This window comes from Mustela erminea, chromosome 5, assembly GCF_009829155.1.
Source record: "Mustela erminea isolate mMusErm1 chromosome 5, mMusErm1.Pri, whole genome shotgun sequence".
NCBI lineage: Eukaryota > Metazoa > Chordata > Mammalia > Carnivora > Mustelidae > Mustela > Mustela erminea.
The window spans coordinates 48,546,677-48,571,230 of NC_045618.1; the positions used below are offsets into that span (position 1 = coordinate 48,546,677).

Below are 24,554 nucleotides of genomic sequence, written 5' to 3' on the forward strand. Positions count from 1 at the left end.
AAAAGAGAAAGACAAATACCTTATGATTTCACTCATGTGTCGAATTTAAGAAACAAAAGAAATGAGCAAAGCGGGGGGTCAGGGGAAGAGAAACAAACCAAGAAACAGACTCTTAACTGTAGAGAACAAACTAGTTCTTACCAGAGCAGAGATAAGGGGGTGGGTTAAATAGATGATGGCGATTAAGTAGTGCACTCATCATGAGCACAAGATATTGTTTGGAAATGTTGAATCACTGTATTGTATGCCTGTAACCAATACTATGTTAACTAACTGGAATTGAAATAAAAACTTAAAAAAAAGGAGTGGTGGCAGAATGGCGATCAGAACCTGAGCAATGACTTAGAACCTACACCCTGTGCTCTTCTGCCTCCCATGATAGATTAGCAATACTTGCAGAATGTTTCTTTGCCTGGAAAGACGCAGATGTGATGGCCCTAAGCCTGATGGAAATAGTATCTTTGTAAGTTTTTTTTTTTTTTTTTTAAGATTTTATTTATTTATTTGATAGAGATCACAAGTAGGCAGAGAGGTGGGAAGGGTTGGGGCGGGGAGCAGGCTGCCAAGCAGAGAGCCCGATGTGGGGCTTGATCCCAGGACCCTGGGATCATGACCTGAGCCAAAGGCAGAGGCTTTAACCCATTGAGCCATCCAGGTGCCCCTTTCTTTGTAAGTTTTGAATTAAGTATTTCCCTGACCTGCAGTTAAGAAAACTTAAACATCACCATATTTTTCCTTAAGGTCCTAAAATATATGTACTGTGCCACAGTTCCAGTCCTGGCCTTGTCATTGACTGTAAGTTTGGACAAATTCTTTAAGCCTGGCTTTTGGGTGTTTACAATGTAAAAAGTAGGGATTAGATTAGATAATTCTCTATATGACTTATGAGCACAATAAATTATCTGATGCTATACAAAAAAATTAAAGGTCGATACCAACTTTTTGTCACTCATCTAAAACCTTTTGTTCCAAATGAAAAAATAATTTGAGAAAATATGGACAGTAAGTGTTCCCCTCTTTTACTCATTTTCTTGGTATTTTAAGTACTCAAAAAATTTATACCAGGCTATTGGTTCATGACATCCTAAAGTGTATATGTTGTGTGCTCAATTTTAAGGGCTGGGGATATTCCCAGAAGGTCTGTGCTGGTCACAAAGCAGAACACTCAAGGACTCAGCACTAAAAATATCACATAAAAATGCTTCTTTCATGCACTCATTGGAACAGGTAATTACTGTGGCAACAATAAACTAATTTGAAGTGTTAGCTGTTAATTAAGACAATGCAGAGGTGTATGGTTGTCCTTTGGTGTAACCAGAGCCTCCATTCAAACTTCATTAATCACTTTATAGTTAATGTGTTGGGGAAGGTCAAGACAGTTGAGATGCAGTACCCATCGAAAGTAAACAAATTCTTTTCTCCAGGTAGAATGCCATTTGCAAAGTTAAGGGACACATTGGACTCATGCCGGGCCTTGCCTTTGTCATCCACTTCTCCTGGATGATTAAATGTTACACGGGTACTGTCATTGCAGTGTAAACCAAACCTCAGAGCGTCTTTATTGCTCGAAATCGAACCCAAACTTCCACGGATGAATTAGCGTGCGTCATAATTAAATCATCAAGCCTCTCCCTTTTAATTCACTTGGAAATAGGAGACCTTTCTTTTGGAAAAGACATCAGCTTTCTTGACAAGCTTATTAAGTTGCCAAACTATCCAATATGGTATACACATTAGACTATCTTTTAGTCATCTCCTTATCACTGCTGTTGATCTCAAATGTCCAGGTGTTGCTTGTTGTCCAAAGTAACACCACTATTCTTTTTGCAAATTTTGAATCCCTGTGTATGCATTCAACATACACAACAATATGTTTTATTTTCGTATTTCAGTCCTGGGTTAGGAATTCTAATATACAGCATTTTTAAAAGTTGAAATTGGAAGAATTTATGGTGTACAGGGGGAAAATAATATATCATTAAATCTTACATATTATATTAACTATATTTGCATAGAATAAGGTTATTAACTTCCTTCAGATCACATCTCAGTTTAGCTTAGTCCAACAACTTCTCTGTCAGGCAGTGAGAAAAATAGTGTTAGTCATTATATACCAGTATATTATATGAGTTCAGATATATCATGAATCAAATCATGACCTGAAATGTAGTTTCACATTATAAAAATCTGGTATTGACATACATATACACAACATACAATTAAATGGTAACTTGTTCTGGGGCACCTGGGTGGCTCAGTGGGTTAAAGCCTCTGCCTTCAGCTCGGGTCATGATCTCAGGGTCCTGGGATCGAGCCCCACATCAGGCTCTCTGCTCAGCAGGAAGCCTGCTTCCTCTGTCTCTGCCTGCCTCTCTGACTACTTGTGATCTCTCTGTCTCTGTCAAGTAAATAAATAAAATCTTAAAAAAAATGGTAACTTGTTCTGAAACTAGTATAATATGAGGATTCCATTTATAAAATGTATACCACTTTATGTAAAGTATAAAAATTTTTTAAATAATTTAAGTTTTATAATTCTATTAGTATTTAATATACTAGGGAGGTTGATACTTAGAGAAAATCTTTAGACATCTTACAGATTTAAAAAACTTCAGTAAAGTGAACAGTCACCACTTAGTTTTTATAATCTTGCCTTTCTTTAAATGTGATATTCTTGAATTAATTTATAATTAATTGTTAAAAGCTAAGTTTGCCTTATGTAGTTGGCTTGACCTTTGTATACTCAAAAGTCAAAACACACTCAAAAGCAGAACACATTTCTTTTAACACTAATATATGTAGTATTTACATACATGTATACATATATATATATATATATATTTCTAGTCTTACCTAAATTTATAACATTTTGTATGTGAAAAGTTAAAAATATTTGCAGGCCTTTAATAACTAAACCATTTCTGTAAGTTGGTCACTTAAAAAAACACTTGTCAGTGATTGTAAAAACTCTGTAAATTTGCTAAAAAATCATTGAATTACATACTTCATTGAATCTTACATATGTAATTGCACCTCAGTAAAGCTGTTAAAAAATTTGTCAGAGCAACCAGAGATTTCTTCCAAAACAAAAGGGAGTGATGTTTTCTTTTTGATAATAGAAGAATATATGTTTTATTTTTATTTTAAGAAATGGGCAGTTTCTCCTACCAAATCATTGCCAAATCATCATTGGGAGCCTGATAAATGTATTTCGCAACTCAACAGGTTAAAGGGAATTCCCAAGAAGCTAACTTCCATTCCCACCTCCACATCTTCCCCATGCAACCACATCTTAACACAGCTGGGTGAGAGGAAGAACACTGCTTTTGGCTGATGTGCAAGTCTGTACTTTTATAGACTTCCAGTAATAGTGCTTGTTGATTTTGTGTGGTTTGTCTAGACATTTTTATATAAGACAGATTGTCCCTGAATAATGGTCAGACTGTACGGTCCATATAAAAGTGATGTGGAAGACCATGTGTCATTTAAACACAAAGGGTCTTAATGAGAAGTAATGGTATCTTATTTCTGCAAATCTTACTCCCTTAACTCTTTTTCATAAATGAATGTATTTCTGTTCCTTGATTTAAACTGTAGTTATTTCCCTTTATCCGATCATTTGAGCTTGTCTCTTTTCTAAAGCTTTTTTAATTTTGAGAGATGACAGCTTTAGGAAAAGATGAACCACATACTTGAGCCTGATTAAGTCTGTGATCTCTTATATGAACTTATATCTTAAGCCATAGCTAATTCCAAGTGTTCTGAGATTATTTTGATGAAATGTAGATATATAGTGTATTTGTTCCTGTAATTGAAGGAAACAAAAGGAAAACCTCCCACTTTATATGGCTCTATACAGTGCTTAGCAGAAGACTTCAGAAGATCCCCCCCGCCCCCCCCCCCCCACAGTGCCGGTCAGTTGTAAGGGTCTGGAGTCAGAAGAGGTCTGGGTTTGAGGTCTAGTTCTGCCACTTACTGACTTCATGCTGTTGGGAAAACTGCTTAGCTTTTCTGGACCCCAGGGCTCTCCATCTATAAAGGGAGGATAATAATACCAGCATTACTTCAGAGGGTTATTTTAAGGTAATGTATGATGAGTCACTGTGCAAACCATGGAGCTCAATAGAAATATGAACTGCTAATGTTATTAGTGTTCTTTGAAAGTATCATATATCTCATCACTACAGATATGTTCAGATTCACATTGATGTCCTTAACCATTCTGCAGGTTGTTTAGTATCCCAAGTGATTTTGTTATTTTTTTCCTTCCCATAGAGCATATCATGTCCCAAGTGGGAAAATATTAGCTGTAAAGGTAAGTGCTGAATAAATTTTATGAAACTCATGAAGTTCTTTTTTTTTTTTAAAGATTTTATTTTATTTTATTTTTATTTTATTTATCAGAGAGAGAGAATAAGAAAGAGCGGGGGGAGGGGGAAGGGGTAGAGGAAGAAACAGACTCCCTGCTGAACGGGGAGCCCGACACAGGACTTGATCCCGGGACCCTGAGATCATGACCTGAACCAAAGGTAGATGCTGAACGACTGAGCCACCCAGGCACCCTGAAATTCATGAAGTTCTTGATGCTCACTACTTTCTTTTCCCCTGTTAGCTTGAGTCACAGGTATCATGAAAGAGGAGATGGAATGGTTTAACTGTTGGATGGTAGGTTATGGAAGCTATGGTCCTGTTGTGATACTCAGCTCCCTCCTCTCTCAGAGGGTACCTTCACCCCTAAAGCACTGCTTTCCCATCTGTTGAGTTATTTGTTCCTTTAGATAACATAACTCTTAGATTGTTGCTGTTAAAATATTTAAAGACAGTCAGCTTTAGTTTATTCACACCAAGAGAGGGGAGCATTCCTATAAATCATCTACAAAACTATTTGGCCTTGTAAGTGCATTATAATTTCTCATAATTTCATACATTTTGAATTATGTCTAAGCTAGGCTAATATTAAAATTCTTGTGCATGATTATTTAGTTGGGTATGGCAAGGTGCTAACAGCTGTTTCTGGAAAGGATTAAAAGCAATTTTAAAGGAAGACACATTTAAAAAAGAGCTACTAAAGTAGAGACTTTGAATAAATGAAAACAGTAGGTGTTTACAAATACGCTGTCTACTAGACCTGACCTTAAACTGAGCTTTAGAGAGAGGACTAAATCTCACTTTATATCCCTAGATTCTATAAAATTTATAAAACATACTAAATGCTTAAACTGAGTTGAGGGAATGATTTAAGAGTAGTTATGAATATTGCGTTTAAACTTTATCTGAGTTGATTGAATGAATGATTAAAGAGTAGATACAATTAGGCATGCCTAGGTGGCTCAGTCCGTTAAGCATCTGACTCTTTGTTTTGGCTTGTGTCATGATCTCAAGGTCTTGAGATCAAGCCCGGCATCGTTTTCCCCAGTCCACATGGAGTCTGCTTGAGATTCTCTCTCCCTGTGCCCCTCCTACTTGTGCTCTTTCTCTTTTTCTCTCTAAAGTGAATGAATAAATCTTTTTTTTTTTTTTTAAGATTTTATTTATTTATTTATTTGTTTGACAGACAGAGTTCACAGGCAGGCAGAGAGGCAGGCAGAGAGAGAGATTGGAGGAAGCAGGCTTCCCGCCGAGCAGAGAGTCCGACGTGGGGCTCCATTCCAGAACCCCGGGATCATGACCTGAGCCGAAGGCAGAGATTTTAACCCACTGAGCCACCCAGGCGCCCCTGAATGAATAAATCTTAAAAAATAAAAATAAACTTCTTACTTAGCCCTGAGCTTCTTGGCAGCCAAGGCAAAAACCATGTAACTTACTTAACAGTCCTACTGTGGAGAGTAGAGAGAAAGAAATGTGCTTTTTCTTCAAAACAGGCGTTTTTTTGTTTTTTGTTTTTTTAATTACATCTTAGCAGAAATTTATTTCAAATAAAAAGACACAACAGGCTGTAAGTAAAAGCCTGTATCAGCCTCTTTTTCTCTCTTAGTCTTTTTTTCTCTCTTTACTGGTTCATTTTTGGATAGTTTCTGTTGTCATATACTCAGGTTTTCGTCCACATTGTCTAATCTGCTGTTAATCTTGTTTGTTGTATTTTTCATTTCAGACGCTATACTTTTTATCCCTAGAAGTTTATGTGTCTTTTTTACATCTTCCACATCTTTACTTAACATGCTTAATTTTCCTTCTGTCTTCTTGAATATATGTAATGTAGTTACAGAGTATGTGGAATATGATTAACTGAATTGATGGTTTTGTCTATTAATTCCATCAGATGTAGCATTTGGGTTCAGTTTTGACTGATTGCTTTTTTCCCCCCTCATTTTGGGTTGTTTTTTCTTATTTTTTTAAAAAGATTTATTTTTATTTATTTTAGAGAGAGGGTAAGCAGGTAGAGGGAGGGGCAGAGGGAGAAAGAATCCTGAAGCAGACTCTACACTGAGCGCAGAGCCTGACACAGGGTTCGATCCCAAGACTCTGAGATCATGACCCAAGCTGAAGCAGGCGTCAGCCCCTTAAGCTACTGAGCCACCCAGGTGCCCAGTGTTTTCTAAATTTAAAAAAAATCTTATCATTAAGATTGGATGCTAGTCATGCATCATAGACGCTAGATTTTTTTTTTTTTTTTTTGTATTCTTGTAAATATTCTTGAGCTTATTCTGAGAAGCTGTTTAGTGACTTTGAAACAATTTGATCATTTCAAGACTTGCTTTTAAGCTTTATTAGTTGGGACCAGCCTAGTGGTTAGTTGGGAACTAATTTACCCCCACTCAATTAAGGCAGCTGTCTTCTGTATATTCTACCAGTGCTGTGACAGTTATGAGGTTTTCCCCCTCCCTTGTGGGAATACAGACTCCTTCTACTTAGTGTGAGATCTGGAGATCGTTTCCTTTGGTCCTTTCTGGTGGCTCTTTCCTTGCCCTCACATGGTTTCCTGACATTCAGGTACTGATTGATCATTAATCAGTTGAAGACTCCAGGGGCCCCTAGGCAGATCCCTGGAGCCCCCTCCCTTTGGCCTTCTGCCAGGGAACTCTCCCTGCCTTGGCTTCCTCAGACCCCCCAATTCCATCTTGTCAGCATGGGGAGATGGCTGAGCTTTGCCTGGAATTTCCACCCTGCACAGAAGCCTGCACACTGTCCAGTTGGTAAACTAGACAATCATAGGGCCCCTCTTACTTATTTTCCATGTCTCAAGAATCATTGTCCTTGTTTTAACTGTTTTTAATGTCTGGAAGACTGTTAATCTTTCTGGGTTCGGTTTTGTTTTGTTTTGTTTTGTTTTGGATCTCTTCCTTTCTTGTCACCACTCTAGTCCAGGTGCTTGTTTTGTCTCTTGTCAGACACTGAACCACGTTTAAAGTGCTCTCTCAAAAGTGGAAGCTACCATTTATTGATCATTTATACTCTACTAATAGGCACTCTGTGGACCCTTTCCTCATTTAATTATGAATTAATAAATAGCTTGCTGAAGTCCCACAACCAGTAGAACTAGAATTTGAAGTCGGGCAAATCTTGCCCCAAGTTCATGCTCTCAAACTGTGTACCATATTGCTGCTCACTATCCTCATATCTGCCTTCCCGGAGGATAGTGCTGGTCCCATCTCCTCCCTTCTCAAAAGTCTTCCAGGACTCTACATTACTCCCAGATAAGCTAAAAATTCTATGGGCTGAAACTCAGGATATTCCACAGTATGTCATCAGCCTGCTTTTTATAGCATTATCTCATGTGTCTGAATGCCGTGCTGCTTTTATGTTGAACTCATTGCTTTATCTGAACCCAGGTACTTTCACACTTCAACACTTTGATTCACGTCTTTTTCTCTAATTAGAATGCCTTCACCCATGTCTCTACCTATCAAAATTCTTAACACTCTTCAGGGGTCAGCTCCAAAGCCCACTCCTATATTGAACGCACATAGATAAATCCTGTCACATATGGTCTATCACTCACTCACTTTTTCCTTTGAACCTCTCTAGAATTCTCCATATGTGTTTCTTATGGATGTTATCACATACTGCCTTGTATTTTGCTATTAATATACGTGTGCATTCTGTCCTTACATTGAAATCTCTTTGTAAGTAGAAAACATATCTTATTTATCTTCTTGTCTTACTCATGGAATCATGCAGAACCTTGCACTTGGCCCTACATAGAGGATTGCATGTAATAACTAGATGTTCAACACATAATTTGTTGAATGACTGAATAAATAAATTTCTTTCATTTGTTCTTCATTCATTCATCTTTTGAAGCAGCGTCTTGAAAGGTTCAGCTCACATACAAAATAAACCACAGTGTTCTTTGTATGGACCATTGCTCTCACCTAGAATAGCTCTTAGTGTGTGTGTGTGTGTGTGTGTGTGTGTGTGTGTGTGTGTGTGTATGGGTGAAATGAAAGGTTAAGAGTTAGAAGTGCATTTGATCTTTTCCTGACCCTCTCCTGACTTTTGTGTGACTTCAAGCATGTCACTTGAACCTCTCCGTGACCTCAGCTGTGCAATGGGGCTGCCTCATGTCACAGAGGGATTGTGAAGAGCAGCAAATCACAGTCCTTGTCTAAACAGAATCACCTGCAGGGTTCTGACGCCCGCATAGAATGATGAGGGAAATTTAATTTCCCAAGCCAAGTGGTCAGTTGGACCAACACTTTGAATGTCTGTGGGAGCAATCAGATGAGAGTCCTTGAAAATCTATCCGTTTTCTCTTCCTACTCAAAATATTTCTATTTTTTGTATTTCTAAATGTTTTTACTTTTTTTAGACTAACAAAAGAATATTGTAGTGTTTCCCCTTTCAGACTTCAAAGGTGGGAAAACATCATTTCCAATATTTTTTCTTTTTTCTGATATTTTAAAAAGACTAGAAATACCTTGGGTTTTTATTTTATACCAGTGAATTTAGAAAAATTTCTACCTTCAAGAGAACATTTTGGAAAATGCTAACAAAAGATAACTGTTTGATAATGACTAACTCATGAAATGTGTTTCTAACTCGCTTTATTGGGGAGCGGGGGTGGAGGTAAGTGAGCAGTTGCAAACAGAGCAGAAAACAAATAAAAATACTGTTAGCCATCTTGGCAAACGGAGCCTTTTTATTTCATTAATGTATTCTATAAAATCTTTCAAAGTACAGCCCAATAGATTTCCTGTTATTTTTTATTTTTTAATTGGGAAAAAGTCACCTAAGAAGAAATTTCTTAGCTTGTATATAGCATGTGCTGATTATCATTCTTTGACTGCTTTGGGTTTCTGCTGCTTTTAAACTAGCATTTAAATGGACCATTTGATTAATCATTTGTATACTGACTGTAATCCTCCCAAATTTCCTTTCTGAGTTGTACATACTGTAAAAGACAATTATGTCGCCACAGATTAAATAAGCGAATTAAAACAGAATAGAGGCTTAATTTGACCTGTGATTTTGCTCTCCTTCCCTTTAGTGGAGCGTGTGCCACTCCAGCAAATAAATGAAGTCATCCATGACAGCTTGTGATGAATTGCCGTATTTATACTGTATATTTTAATAGCCTCACACTAATTTAAATTGAGCACAGAGTAAATTATAATTCAGTCACTTGACTGCTTATATTTAACTTGACAACTCATCCTTATTTGTCCTGGAGGTGTAGTAGAGAACAGCAGAAACGCGCCCAGGTACTTTAGCTTCTCACTTAACCCTTTCTCCCTGAAATCCTTCATGTGCAGATCCTCTCCAGTTTGAAAAAGGGAGCTCTTCCTTAGGAGGAAAAAAAAATCACAATGATAATGAAGACTCGAGGAATCCATACTTTCCTTGTACTTGAAAAAAAGATTGGAATTTGCCAGGCTTTTTCCCATTGCTTTCAAATAAGGAATTGGACTTACTTTTAGTAGTTAAAAGCTCTCTCCCAGGAATGCCCTAGGGAAGGAGAATTAACCTTCTACCTACAAGTCTCCCAGAAAATGGAAGAGCATTTCTGTAGAGTTATTTTAAGGTGAATTTTACGTTCCCTCTTAAGTTCCAGAAAGTACTTTATTCACTTTTGCACCGTTATGGGATCTCCACTATTCTCAATCATAAGAGATACCAAGGATGATCCAGACACACTGGAATGCAGTGGGTTGGCCCCACAAATACAGTATTACTTGCTACGTTTTAGGTCAGTGTGGCACTTTTATTTATTTTGGTGTTTTTGCCTTCGGTGTTAAATTCAGTGGTAGAAATCAAGCAGCCTCCTTCCTGTCTAGAAACAGCTTCTTATTTACAGGATTATGGTTGTAAGGAGCACTGTAATTAAATCCCACATCAGTTCATGGGCACTGCTATAAGTAAGACCCTGCGTGGGATGCTAGGTGTAGGAGTAGGGGGACTAGGGAAAGATGCCCGAGACTCAGTCCTTGCCTTTGTGGGACTTACAGCTGCTTTACCTCTCTAGGCTTGTGGTTTTAGTAGATAGGCATGAATGCCACAGCTGCATGTGAGAAGGTACAATAACAAGGGCCAGAGCTAGAGATAAATTCTGGTAGAGGGCTTTGGGGCTGGCTTCATGGAGGTGGTAGTGGCATTCAGGCTGGGTCCGAAAGATGAGAAACGTTTTTACGATTAGTAACTGTGGGGTGGAGTGAGGAGGCACACCTCAAGTGGGGGAACATAGGACCTGTGTGTGGGGCACCAGTACAAAGCACCCGTTTCTGCGTGGGTGGTATGGGGTGAGCATGGCTGCCTTTCATATCATCTGGCTTCACATGACAGTTGGGTTTGTGGTGGGGAGAGTGGGAAAAGGAGTTGGAATAACTAGATTGTAGAAGAATTCTTTGAATGTCATGCTAGAGTTTTAATGTTATGCTAGGCCATGGGTACCTAATTAAGGTGCTTGATCCAAGGGAATGATAGGCCAGTACTGCAGCCAGTACTGTGGGGTTAATGGCAAGGTGTTGGCTCACCATGTGGAATCCCATCATTTCTGGAAGGGGGGTCTGGAGATGCAGTATGTCTCATTAGTCATACAGAGTACTGAATAAATGGCATTTTCAAAACCTTAGATAAATGGTTCTCAACCTTACTGTGGGTTAGAAATCAGGTGGAGAGTTTTTTTTACAGATATTAAGATGTGGGCCCAACCCAAGATTGATTCCATTCTTCTGGGGGTAAGGCCTATACACCAGGATTTGTTTAAAGTACCTTCATGTATTGATATAAATACCTTTATATAAAAGTAATTATAACATGAAGCCAGGGTTGAGAATGACTGCTCTGGGGTAAATAATAAGTTCATTCCTTTTAGTAGTTATTTTGGGGTGAAAGAGTCCCTGTACTTGACATAGTGGTGTGAATAGTTTTGATATTTATGGCATGGAATTGAAACAACACTAGACGAATTTATTTTGTCGCTGAGTTTTATACAGGAACAAAAATGTAAGTGAATATTGTTGGCAAATGACTATTGATCGGGAGCAATGTTTAAATGCTTCTCGGCAGTTTTGTATTACACTTACAATCTAGTTTAGTGAGAGCTTTTATAAATAACCCTAAAGCAAAAACTCTTGATAGAAACCAGCCATGCCTTTTCCCCCCACTTTCCCCTCCCCCAAGTGGATGTCAGTACCATAAAATGTGTGTTTTAGAATTATCCTTTTCTTTCCTTGCTCTATCAGCAGTTTTCAATTCATAATTTATGGGGTTTTTTTTCTTTCCCAATGTGAGTGCATATATTCTGAGGTTGTAATACAAAATGTGGTTCAGTGTTGGATGGTATATAACCGTGCTATCATGGTAATCATGAATGTTAAGTTTTTTCCTAGAAATGGCAAGAGCCAGAAACTCTGCCACAAATCTTAAAAATTATCTTTCACCTATTTTATTCTCAGCACTGTCCTTTTTTTTTTTTTTTTTTTTTAAGATTTTATTTATTTATTTCAGAGAGAGTGAGAGAGAGCATGAGAGGGGAAAAGGTCAGAGGGAGAAGCTGACTCCCCATGGAGCTGGGAGCCTGATGCGGGACTCGATCCCGGAAATCCAGGATCATGACCTGAGCCGAAGGCAGTTACTTAACCAACTGAGCCACCCAGGCACCCCAGCACTGTCTTTTTTAAGTAAAAACAATTTCCCTTGAATTGGCTTCACTGAACTGTTGAGTAAAATTTGAACAGTTGATGGTCTCCTTTCTTAAGAAACAAGTATTTGAAGTTACTTTATTCTAAGTAAACTTGTAAATTGTTTTACATTTCCATGTTACCAATTTTCCTCAGTGGTTGATACTTCAAGGAAAAACCGTAAACCACCAGGACATTCTAAGAGGCATCTGGGAATCAGGGAGGGACCTTGACATTGCTAGGCTGTGTGGCTTCTCAGCACCTTGGTTTCCTCCTTCAAAACAAGAGAATTAGATGAAATCACTTCTGTGGCTCCTTCAAGCTCCAGCATTTTATTACAGTATTAGCAAAGGAACATGACTTTGAAAGATATAAAAGGGTGACATGTTTTTAAAACTCTTTATTTCCTCATAGCAAAAAAAAAAAAAAGTACTTTAAATGTATTTTTACTCCTCATCCTCTCTGCTTATCACCTAGTGTCTGAATTACAAGACAATTTTTTTTAATGGTTTCAGGGTCATTCCTTTCTTCCTTTTCTGGAAATAACCAATGTGGCCAAAATAGGGTGTATAAATTAAGGGTGTTATAACTTAACTGACTTTTAAAGCCATTAATACTGACCTTTGAGACCTGGCTTTTTCCTTGGTCCCATCAATCACTTCTGTACCACCTCCCCCAATACAAAGGGTTAGGCAGATGTGAGTACAGTTCGTATTCCTGAGGGTTATAGTAGTGGAGAGGAAAAAAAGGAGCAATGAAGAGAGGAAAAAACATATTTTTTCCTTTTTGTATTTCATAGTGAGTATAGCTATACTTAATTTATTTTTTTTATTTTATTTTTTTTTTTAGCTATACTTAATTTAAAGGTGAATATATGTGTAAATGTTGATTCCTTTGTGTATTTAGGTCATACTACTAGATATTACACTGGAACTTCAGAAGCAAATTATGTCTGAATTGGAAATTCTTTATAAGGTAATCTTTTCTTGGGCATTTTCTCTCATAAAGCATCTTACGGTATTGGCTTGCAGGTTTGTTTGTTTTTTTAACTACCTTTGTCTTATTTTTGTTACAGTGTGATTCATCATATATCATAGGGTTTTATGGTGCATTTTTCGTAGAAAACAGGATTTCAATATGTACAGAATTCATGGATGGTGAGTTTTCCCTATTATAATACTTTAAAAATGATTTGGGAGGTAGCATACTTTAAAACCTGGTTCTGATATAGATGTCAAGTAAAATTAAAAATAATTAAAATATACTAATAATTATCTCCTTTATACTCTAAAACATCTCAGTGTTAGAGGTTCCTGGTGTTAAATATTTACAGCCTTGCTATAATTTCAAGAATGTAATTTCATTTACTTTTATTGAAAATTTAAATAGAACAGATTAAATGCTGGTCTAATCGGTAGTTTGATATTTGATTCTTCCCTACAATCTGTCTTTACTTGCAAAACAGATGTTCTGTTCTTTTAATGTTTCAATAGCCAAAACAGATTTTCTTTTAAAGAAATCTATTAACCCAATGTCCTGTGTCTTTTAGAAAGAAATCGGTTCTTAATTGCAAGATAAGAAATTGTTTTTCAACACAGCTGTTTAGCCAAGATGTTTTTAGTTTTCTTTGGACTCTAGCCCTTTCCTTTCATCTGTATTTTTCATTCATTTCTATGTTGGTAACTCTTGATCTGAATATTTGGGCAAAATGCAGATTCCTTGGTACCCAATCCCTGAAATGATGTCATCATTGTTATTTACCCATTTTAAATGTCTTTAGATTTTACATATTCAGTTTTTCAGTGTCTAGCACATTAAAACTCAACTTTCAGGGTGCCTGGGTGGCTCAGTGGGTTAAAGCCTCTGCCTTCAGCTCAGGTGATGATCCCGGGGTCCTGGGATCAAGCCCCACATTGGGCTGTCTACTCAATGGGGAGCCTGCTTCCTCCTCATTCTCTGCCTGCCTCTCTGCCTACTTGTGATCTCTGTCTCTTAAATAAATAAATAAAATCTTTAAAAAAAAAAATCGACTTTTTTTTTTTATACTCAGTTCTTTTGGGGGATTCTCAGTCTATCACTAAAGCAACAAGTTCATGTGTTGCAAGACTTTTTAACAAGCCAACATTGGTACCTTGCTACTCTTATAAGGTATATCATGTGTCCTAAATTCAGTTTCATTAAAATACGTATTTATTGAGATGGCATATTTAAGCACCATACAACTCACCATTTTGATATATACAATTTAGTGGTTTTGAGTATATTCACAAGGTTGTTCTACCTCACCATCACTAATTCTAAAACATTTTGATCACCGCAGAAACAACCTTAGCTGTTAGCAGCCACTCGCTCTTCCTTCTTTCCTCTAGTCTGTGGCAACAACTAATCTACTTTCCATCTCCAGATTTCCTTATTTTGGACTTCTTATGTAAATGGAACCATGCAGCAAGTGGCCTTTGTGCCTGCCTTCTTATACTTAGGTTTATCCGTGTTGTAGCATGTATCAGTATTTTATCCCTTTTTATGGCCAAATAATAACCCATTGTGTGGACCTACCACATTTCATTCATTCTTTTATCAGTTGATGGGCACTTGGGATGTTTCCACTTTTGGGCTGGTAAGAATAATGCTGCTCTGCATTTGTGTACAAGTTTTTGTGTAGACATACGTTTTCAGTCTTTTGAGTGTATAGATCTAGGAGTTAAATTGCTGGGCCATATGGTAACTCTGTGTGTAATTTTCTGGGGAACTGCCAAACTGTTGCATTCTATTTCACACCATTTGCCTGTATAGCTGCAATGTATGAGGGTTCCAATTTCTCCATGTTTTTGCCAATACTTGTTATTGTGTGTCTTTTTTTTTAATAGCCTGGTGAGTTTTGATTTAGATTTCCTAATGACTGATGACGTTGACAGTATTTGAATATGCTTATTGGCCATTGGTATACCTTCCTTGGAGAAATGTGTATTCAAATCCTTTGTTTATCTTTACCTGGTTTATTTGTGTTTTTATTGTTGAGTTGTTTTTTTTTTAAAGATTTATTTATTTATTTGACAGAGAGAGATCACAGGTAGGCTGAGAGAGTGGGGCACGTAGGCTCCCTGCTGAGCGGAGAGCCTGATCCACAGCTAGATCCCAGGACCCTGAGATCAGAACCTGAGCCAAAGGCAGAGGCTTAACTCACTGAGCCACCCAGGCGCCGCTTTATTGTTGGGTTTTGAGAATTCTTTTTATATTCTGAATACTAGGCTTGTATCAGATGTATGATTTGCAAATATTTTCTTCCATTCTGTCAGTTGTCTTTTCATTTTCTTGGTAGTGTCCTTCGAGGCATGAAAGTTTTAAAATTTGATGAAGTTTAGTTCATCTGTTTTTTCCTTTGGTTGCTTTAGATGTCATATGTAAGAAACTATTGAAAATTTACACCTGTTCTCTTCTAAGAGCTTTATAATTTTCGCTCTTACATTTAAGTTTTTTATCTATTTTGAGTTCATTTTTGTGTATGGTATAGAGTCTAAACCGTTCTTTTCTTTGTGACTATCCAGTTAGTCCTAGCAACATTTGTTAAAAAGATTATTCTTTCTCATTGAATTTTCTTGGCACTCTCGTCAAAAATTTATTGACCATGAAAAGCATTTCTGGGCTCTTGATTCTCTTCCATTGATCTATTTTCCCATCCTTGTGGCAGTATCAGACTGTACTTGCTTACTTTTACTTTATAATTCTAGATTATTTTAGCTTTGTAGTTAAGTTTTTAAACTAAGGCATGTGAGTACTCCAGCTTTATTCTTTCTCAAGATTATTTTGGCTATTCTGGGTCCCTTGGATTTTCATATGAATTTTATAATCAGCTTGCCAAATTTGCACACACACACCAAAAAAAGTCCAGCTAGGATTCTAATACAGATTGCAGTGAATCTAGAGATAAGTCTGGGGAGTACTGCGAACTTACCAATATTAAGTCTTTCACTCCACGAACACAGAGTATCTTGCCATTTATTTTGATCATCTTTACTTTTTTTCAGTGATGTTTTATAGTTTTTGGTGTTCAAGTTTTACAGTTCTTTTGTTAAATTTATTCCTAAATATTCTTTGATACTATTCTATATTGAACTTTTTATACTATCTTTTTTTAAAAATAGTTTGCATTTTAAAGATTTTATGTATTTATTTGACAGAGAGAAATCACAAGTAGATGGAGAGGCAGGCAGAGAGAGAGAGAGAGAGAGGGAAGCAGGCGCCCTGCCGAGCAGAGAGTCCGATGCGGGACTTGATCCCAGGACCCTGAGATCATGACCTGAGCCGAAGGCAGCGGCTTAACCCACTGAGCCACCCAGGCGCCCCTCTATATTGAACTTTAAATTTCATGTTTAATTGTTCATTGATAGCATATAGAAATCTAAATGATTTTTGTGTATTGATTTTGTATCCTCCTACCTTGCTGAACTTGTATCTTAACCCTAATAGGTTTTCGTAGATTTCTTAAGGTCTTCTAGATAGATCATGGCACTTGCAAATAGATGTAGTTTTAGTTCTTTCTTTCAAATCTGGATGCTTTTTGTCTCTCTTCCTTGCTTAACTATCCTGGCTACCCTTGAGTATGGTGTCAGATAGAACTGGTAAGAGCAGACATCTTTCTTTTGCTTCTGATCCTAGAGGAGAAGCTCTTAGTCTTTCATTATTAAGCATCGTATTAGTTGTAGGATTTTAGTAGATGTCCTTTATTGGGTTGTCACAGTCCCCTTCTCCTCCAAGTTTCTTGAGTATTTTTATCATAAAAAGGCATTAGATTTTTTCAAGTGGTTTTTCTGTGTTTATTGAAATGGTCATTCGGGGTGCTTGTGTGGCTCAGTTGGTTAAGTGCCTGATTTCAGTTCAGGTCATGATCTCAGGGTTTTGAGATTGAGCCCCATGTCATGCTCTATGTTCAGTGCAGAGTCTGCTTAAGATTCTCTCCCTCTCTCTTGGATCCTCTCCCACCTCATGCTCTCTCTTTCTCAAATAAATAAATCTTTAAGAAAAAAAGAAAAAGAAATGGTCATGCTTTTAAATCCATTATCCCACAATTATGGAGTATTGCATTAATTGATTTTTGCATGTTGAACCAGTCTTGTATTGCTGAGATAATTCCACCTGGTCTTAATGTATAATCCTTTTTATATGTTGCTGGATTCAATTTGTTGTATCTTGTTAAGGATTTTTGAATTTATATTCTTAAGAAATATTGGTCTATAGCATTCTTTTCTTATAATGTCATTGTCTGATTTTGGTATAATGATAATTCTGTCCTCAAAGAGGGAGTTGGAAAGTTTTCTCCTCTTCTAGTTTTTGGAAGAGTTTGTCAAAGAGTAATGTTTATTTTTCTTTAAACATTTGGTAGAACTCATCAGTGAAGCCATTTGGTTCTGGGGTTTTCTTTGTGAGTAGTTTTCATGGTCAAGTGTCATCTGTTGCTGATTATCAGAAGAAGTCCAAGAAGTTCTGCCCAGTGCATCTTAGTATGAAGTTCCCAAGAAATCAGTGTAGTCAAGCATTGGATTTAATAGTGCTTTACTCACATAAAAAAAGAGACACAGTGCGATCAGGTTTGGTAGTGAGTGTCAGTTCTCTGTGGCCAGCAGTGGGTCCTTCCTGGCAGCCTATGTAGGGCCCTTGGCCTACACACATTCCTTGTGCTGCAGCAAAAGGATCCTCCACCCCACCCTACTCCTGTGGCGTCAAAGATGCTGAAAGCTGAGGACATGCCTGAGGGCCATTGACACACATGCTTAATTAAGCAGGACTATGGAGTATACATTTAGTCGGAAACAGGGGAAGGTCTTTTAGAGCAAGGAGGTGAGCCCAGCACAGGCTGTGTAGGCTCTTTATCTGTTGGTAAGCACATGTTCCAGGCCCAAGGCCCATTCTTATGTGGCCAAGTGGGATTCGAAGAACAGTGCATATAAGACTTTCTCAACAGTGGGTTGTTTTTTTTTTTTAAAGATTTTATTTATTTATTTGACAGAGAGAGAGACAGTGAGAGAGTGAACATAAGCACTTCCTGCTGAGCAGAGAGCTCAAGACGGGGCTCAGTCCAGAACCCTGGGATCATGACTTGAGCCAAAGGCAGACGCTTAAGGAATAAGCCACCCAGGCGCCCCTCTCAACAGTGTTTTTCAGTATTTTTAATTGTAGTATAACATAGATAACGTAACATTTACCATATTAATAACCATTTTTAGAGTCACCTGGGTGGCTCAGTGAGTTAAAGCCTCTGCCTTCGGCTCAGGTCATGATCCCAGGGTCCTGGGATTGAACCCCACATCGGGCTCTCTGCTCGGTAGGGAGCCTGCCTCCTCCTCTCTCTGTGCCTGTCTCTCTGCCTACTTGTGATTTCTGTCTGTCAAATAAATAAATAAAATCTTAAAAAAAAATAACCATTTTTAAGTGTGTAGCTCATCAGCATTAACTGCCACCATCTATCTCCAGAACTCTTTGCATCTTGCATACCTGAGATGCTGTACCCATTAAACAATAACTCCTCATTGCTTCCTACCCCTGGCACCCAACATTTAATTTTTGTTTATATGAATTCTGTGAATTGGATTACTCTAGGCACCTAATTTAAGTGGAATCCTACTGTATTTGTCTTTTGGGCACTGGCATATTTCAGTTTGCATAATGACTTTAAGGTCATTCCATGCTGTGGTGTGTCAAAAATTTTTTTTTCTTTTTTGACTAAATAATATTTCTGAGTAGTTTTTTTATTACCAATCTCTTTACTAATTATAGGTAGTTATAGGTTTATTCAGAATATCTGTTTCTTCTTGAGTCAGTTTTGATAGTTGGTGGCTTTCCAAAATTTGTTCATTTCACCTAAATTATCTAATTTGCTGATACACAGTTGTTTTAGTCTTCTTTTACAATCATTTTTATTTCTGTAAAGTTAGTATTAATTTTCCCTTTTTATTCCAGAATTTAGTAATTTGAGTCTTCTGTTTTTTTTTTTTTTTTTTTTCTTGGTCACTGTAGCTAAAATTTGGTCAGTTTCTTTGTCTTTTTCAAAGAACCAACTTTTGGTTTCTTTAATTTTCTTTATTTTTCTATTCTTATGTAATTTATCTCTGCTCTACTATTTATTTCTTCATCTACTAGTTTTGGGTTTAGTTTGCTCTTCTTTTTCTAGCTTTTTAGGGTACACAGTTAGCATACTGATTTGAGATCTTTCTTATTTAATGTAGGTATTTGCAGGTATACATTTCCCTCTAAGCACTGCTTTAGCTACATCCTAGAAGTTTTGATATGTTGTGTTTTCATTTTCATTTATTTCAAAGTATCTTATAATTCCCACAAAGAAAATCCTTTGCAGTTTCTTTCTTGACCCATTTTCAATTAAGAGTGTATCATTTTCCACATTGAGTGTCCTTCTCTTGTTGATTTCTAATATTCTTTTGAGGTTGGGAATGTACTTTATATGATTTTGGTCCTTTTAAATTTATTGAGATTTGTTTTATGCCTTAACATTATATATTTTGGAGAATGTTTCATTTGCACCTGAGAAAAGTGTATTCTGCTATTGTTTGGTGAGATGTTCTTTAGATGTCTGTTAGGTCTAGTTGATTTACAGCTTAAGTGTTTTGTTTTCTTATTTCTCTTCAGTATATTTCTATTCATTTTTGAAAGTGGATATTTTTCTGCATGTGGCTGTCCAAGGTGATTAGCACTGGGTGTTATACACAACTTGTTGAACACTGCATCAAAATCTAATGATGTACTATAATTTGGCTAATTGAACATAATGTTAAAAAGAAAAAGTGGGATATTGAAGTCTCCAAGTAATTTTTTTTGTTATCTTGTTTCTCAATTCAATTTATGTTTCACATGTTCTTTTGTTAGGTGCATATGTGTTTATAATTGTTCTATCTTCACAATAGATTGACTCTTTTATCATTATAAAATGTGTTTTTCTGTAGTTACTATATTTGTCTAAAAGTCTATTTTGTCTAATATTAGTATGGTCATCCCAACTCCCTGTTGATTACTATTAGCTTGTTATATCTTTTGCTATTGTTTGGCCTTAAACCTATTTGAGTCATTGAATCTAAAGAGCATTGCTCTTGTAGTCATCGTAGAGTTGGGTCATTTTTTAATCTCTTCTGCCAGTCTGTCGGTACTTAATTCATTTACATTTAATGTAGTTACCAAGAGCATCTGGGTGGCTTAGTCGGTTAAGTGTCTGACCCTTGGTTTCAGCTGAGGTCATGATCTTGGGGTCTTGAGATGGAGCCCCACATCAGACTCTGCGCTCAGTATGGAGTCTGCTTGGGATTCTTTCTCCCTCTGCCCTTTCCCCCTCCAAAATAATAACTAAATCTTTAATATAATTATCAGAAAGGTAGGTTTCATAGCTGTCATTTTACTACTTGTTTTCTTTAAGTCTTACATCTTTTATGTTCCTGTTTCTCCATTACTGCTGTATTTTATGTTAAATAGATTTTTTTTTAAAGATTTTATTTATTTATTTGACAGAGAGGGATCACAAGTAGGCAGAGAGGCAGAAAGACAGAGGAGGAAGCAGGCTCCCCTCTGAGCAGAGAGCCCGATGCGGGACTTGATCCCAAGACCCTGAGATCATGACCTGAGCCGAAGGCAGCGGCTTAACCCACTGAGCCACCCAGGCGCCCTAAATAGATATTTTTTAATGTATTGTTTAAATTCTCTTGTGGTTTCTTTTACTGTATTTTTTGAGTTATATTTCTGGTTTTCCTAGAGATTATAATTAACATTTTATCTTGTAATAACTTAGTTCAGATTAATACCCACTTTTTTTTGGTACATAAAAACACTGCTCCTCTATAGCTCCATTCTTTCCCTCTCCTTTGTGCTGTTATTGCCATATAAGTTACATCTTTATAGGTTGTATGCTTGTTAACACGGATTATACTTATTGCTTTATGCAGTTCTCTTTTAAATCAGATAGGAGAAAAAGTCTTAAAAACAAAAAATACACTTATCTTGTCTTTTATGTCTACCTTATAGTGACCTTTACCAGTGTACTTTATTTCTTTGTGTGGATTTGAGTTACTCTCTGGTAACTTTCCTCTGAAATTCGTTCAGTCTGAAGGACTCCCTTTCATTTCTTTAAAGATTTTATTTTTTTATTTTAGAGAGAATGAGATCCAGCAAGGGGGGAGGAGCAGAGGGAAGGGAAGAGACAGAGCATCTCCAGCAGACTCCAGGCTGAGCGCAGAGCTCTACGTGGGGCTCCATCTCAGGATGGGATCATGACCTGAGCTGAAACTAAGAATCCGACACTTAACTGACTGAGCCACCCAGGCGCCCCAAAGTTGACACATTTATAATACTTTAAGTCCTTACCTTAAAACATTCACTTGATCGTCTAGATTTACCTGTCTTTTTTGAGATGACTCCTTTCTGGATTTCAGCTGTCTAAAGCCCCTCTCTAACCACTCCTTGGCAGCTTCCCTTTCCTTCATGCTAATCAGTCCCTGAACACTAAAATTTCCCACTTTTTGCAATTTGTTCTCCAGTTCCCATCTTTCTGTTATTTACTACATCAGCTCTCCTACAATTTCATTCCCCTTTCCCAGATTGGACTTCCTCCTTCCAAGATCTTGTGGACTTTCAGGTATGAGCTCTCCTAGTTGCTTTTGCCTCCACCTGTAGCTTAGTCACATATGCACCCGCCTGGCCCTCCCTGCACATGAAGAGCTGCCCGAGGTCAGGTGGCGCATCCCTTGCTGGTGTTCTCTCCACCCGTCACCATCTCTCTTTTGGATCTTCCTTCTCTATAATACAGCAAAATATACTCAGAAATCTATGGACCAAAAACTGTGGACCACGTTCTATCATTTCCCTTCCCATTGCCGTTAAACTTCTTGACAACTTTCTCCCAACCCTAGTACTATTTCTTTAGTGTAGATTCTCACTGTTTTAATTCTTATATTAGTCCTTGGTCTCTATTTATTGAGCACTTTCCTTCAGACACTGTTCTAAACCTGGAAATACAATAGTGAATAGGACTTAATTCCTGTCATTGTGGCACTTAAATTCTAGAAGGGGAGGTTAAGAAGAAACACACAGTACACTCTCCGAGAGGGATAGATCTTGCTAGAACATAAAGCAGGGCAGATGATGACTATAGGAGAGGAGGAGCTAGAGAGGATGGTCACAGGTGGCTTTTTTATGGGAGTGATATTTTAGCAGAGACTTTAGTGTCAATGAGGCATACAGGAAAGATCACAGGGAACATCTTCGAGGAAGACGTAGTATCTGGTATAAATGCACAAGGTGGGAGCAAGCTTGGTGTAATCAGGGCCCCACAAGAAGGCCAGAGAGACTAGCAAGTAGCGGTGCGAGGCCCTGGGGCTGGACAGGGGGCCAGAGAAGTAAGCAGAAGCTAGATTGTGTAGGCCATATAAGGAAGTTGTGTTTAAGTCTGAATTAGGGCACCATTGGAAGAATTCAAGTAAGGAGGGCCATGATGTGTCTTCTCATTGAGTAAAACAATCTTCTCAGAAATGCTCAAATATAGCATCTCAGAATATATGCCTATGTTCTTGGATTGTCCTCTTGAGAATACATTTTTTTTTCCCCCCAGAAAACCCATGTTGTAGAGGAAGAAAGGGAGTATCAAGTACTCATACTTGAAAGAAAGGGCTCTTTATTTTTTTCAACTAATAGGCTAAAAGAGCTGCTTCTGAAATTTTTGCTTGTGGTTCCAGATTTTAATTTTATTAGTGTTGATAATAATCATGATCATTTTAAGGAAATGGTCATTTTGGGATAATATGACAGTATTGTTGCTTCTCGTTCATTTACCCCATATTTGTGTTTATCTTACATGCAAGACACTACTTTATATTTTAGCCCAGTATTAGGTTGAGCACAGACCTTACACTGTGAATCCTTTTGGCTTAGTTGCATGAAAAGATAGCCCTATGTCATCAAGAGAAGCATATAGTTTGGCAGTTGAGATGGGGTTTTTTGCTAATATATTAGCACTCTTCCTCCTGGTTCCTATGGTGGATAGTGGCATGCAATGAAATAACTGGCTTGTGTGATCTGAGGCCATAGAACTCAGAGAAGTGACAGATCATAGAGAGCAAACCAGTGATGTCCTCTCTGATTCATGAATAAAAGGTTTAAACCAACTATGCAACATAGAAATGAGTTTCTGAATGCCTTGAATACCAATGTTTCAGCTAAGATTAAATATCTGAGTTGTAATGGTAATATCACATTACAATGAACTGTAAAAAAAGTTCACATGTAATTCTTAAGCTCTATGATGTTATGGGGAAACCTTTTAAGTGTTTGCATTTCTGGGAGTTCAAAGGCTGAGACCTTTCCTGAGCTCCGCCATCCCCTGACTCATGGCCGTGACTTTCCTTTCTGGGACTCAGTTTCCCCTCAGTCAAAGTCATTGGACTGATCTTTAATGTCCCTCTAGCACTAATGTTGGGTGAATTGCCTTTTGGGGTTAGGCCTGTGAGATAGAAGTAATAGTAAAACTCCATGACAATTCAACTGAAAACTTTCACTTTTAGCCAACGAATTATTTAATTGCACAAAGAGAACGTATTAAGCTTAATAGAATCTCTTGATTCTGGGTGGATCTGCCAGATCCTTTTTTTTTTTTGCCTCTGACAATTCTCTCTAATGATTATGTCAAGGGCAGGATGAATGTTATGACACAGAGCCAGTATATATTTACCCATGTAGGTGGCTAAGGAGAGTGGGATATAACGGATATTTAATGGATATTTACAAAAACCAGTGAACTACCTCAAAATGGGATTCTTTTTTGGCTTGTTCTACCGAGAAGGGTAGTAATGTAATCTTTGGCTTTTCCATTTAGCTTGTTGACTATTGATTGTCTGTTTAGCTAATTAAACCCTGATTTACATCTTATGTAAAAAAAAGAAAAGGTCTCAGGACTTCTTACCGGTGTGTGTGAATGGATTTGCTCCTCCTCCTGTTGAGCCCCTCAGGCTTCCTTCCACTTCTCAAGGGATTGGTTCAGGACACTACATTTGTCCGTCTTCCAAATACCAGCCTGTAAAGTTTGATCTTCTTGAGACTGTTTATTCTTGCAATTGCCAATTTATTTGAAAGATCAGTGAGAACATGAAATGTTTTCTTTTCCCTTTTATTTTTTCCCTTTTATTGCATCTATAATAAAAATGCTCTTTTATTTTTTTTTTAATTTTTTTAATTTTTTTAAAGATTTTATTTATTTATTTGACAGAGATCAGAAGTAGGCAGAGGGAGAGAGAGGAGGAAGCAGGCTCTCCGCAGAGCAGACAGCCCGATGTGGGGCTCGATCCCAGGACCCTGGGATCATGACCTGAGCCGAAGGCAGAGACTTTAACCCACTGAGCCACCCAGGCGCCCCTAAAAATGCTCTTTTAGTAAATAAAGATGGTTCAGTTCATTGCAGAAGTGTTGTTTTTTTTTTTCCATTATCTTCCGGGTAGCACCCAGAGCCAAACA

At 37.5% G+C, this 24,554-nt stretch overlaps 1 protein-coding gene across 7 annotated transcripts in view; it reads left to right on the plus strand.

Annotated features, from left to right (window-relative positions):
- The window catches only part of MAP2K5 (mitogen-activated protein kinase kinase 5), a 256,630-nt gene that overhangs the window by 79,199 nt on the left and 152,877 nt on the right, over positions 1–24,554 (plus strand). For all 7 annotated transcript variants that reach the window (XR_004285719.1, XM_032342996.1, XM_032342997.1 and 4 more), the window contains exons 9-11: positions 4,276–4,315; positions 12,966–13,034; positions 13,135–13,216. Coding sequence is in view for 6 of the 7 variants with exons in the window: in XM_032342996.1 (XP_032198887.1) it covers positions 4,276–4,315; positions 12,966–13,034; positions 13,135–13,216 (191 nt within the window). In the remaining variant the exon portion in view is untranslated. The remainder of the gene's footprint in view (positions 1–4,275; positions 4,316–12,965; positions 13,035–13,134; positions 13,217–24,554) is intronic.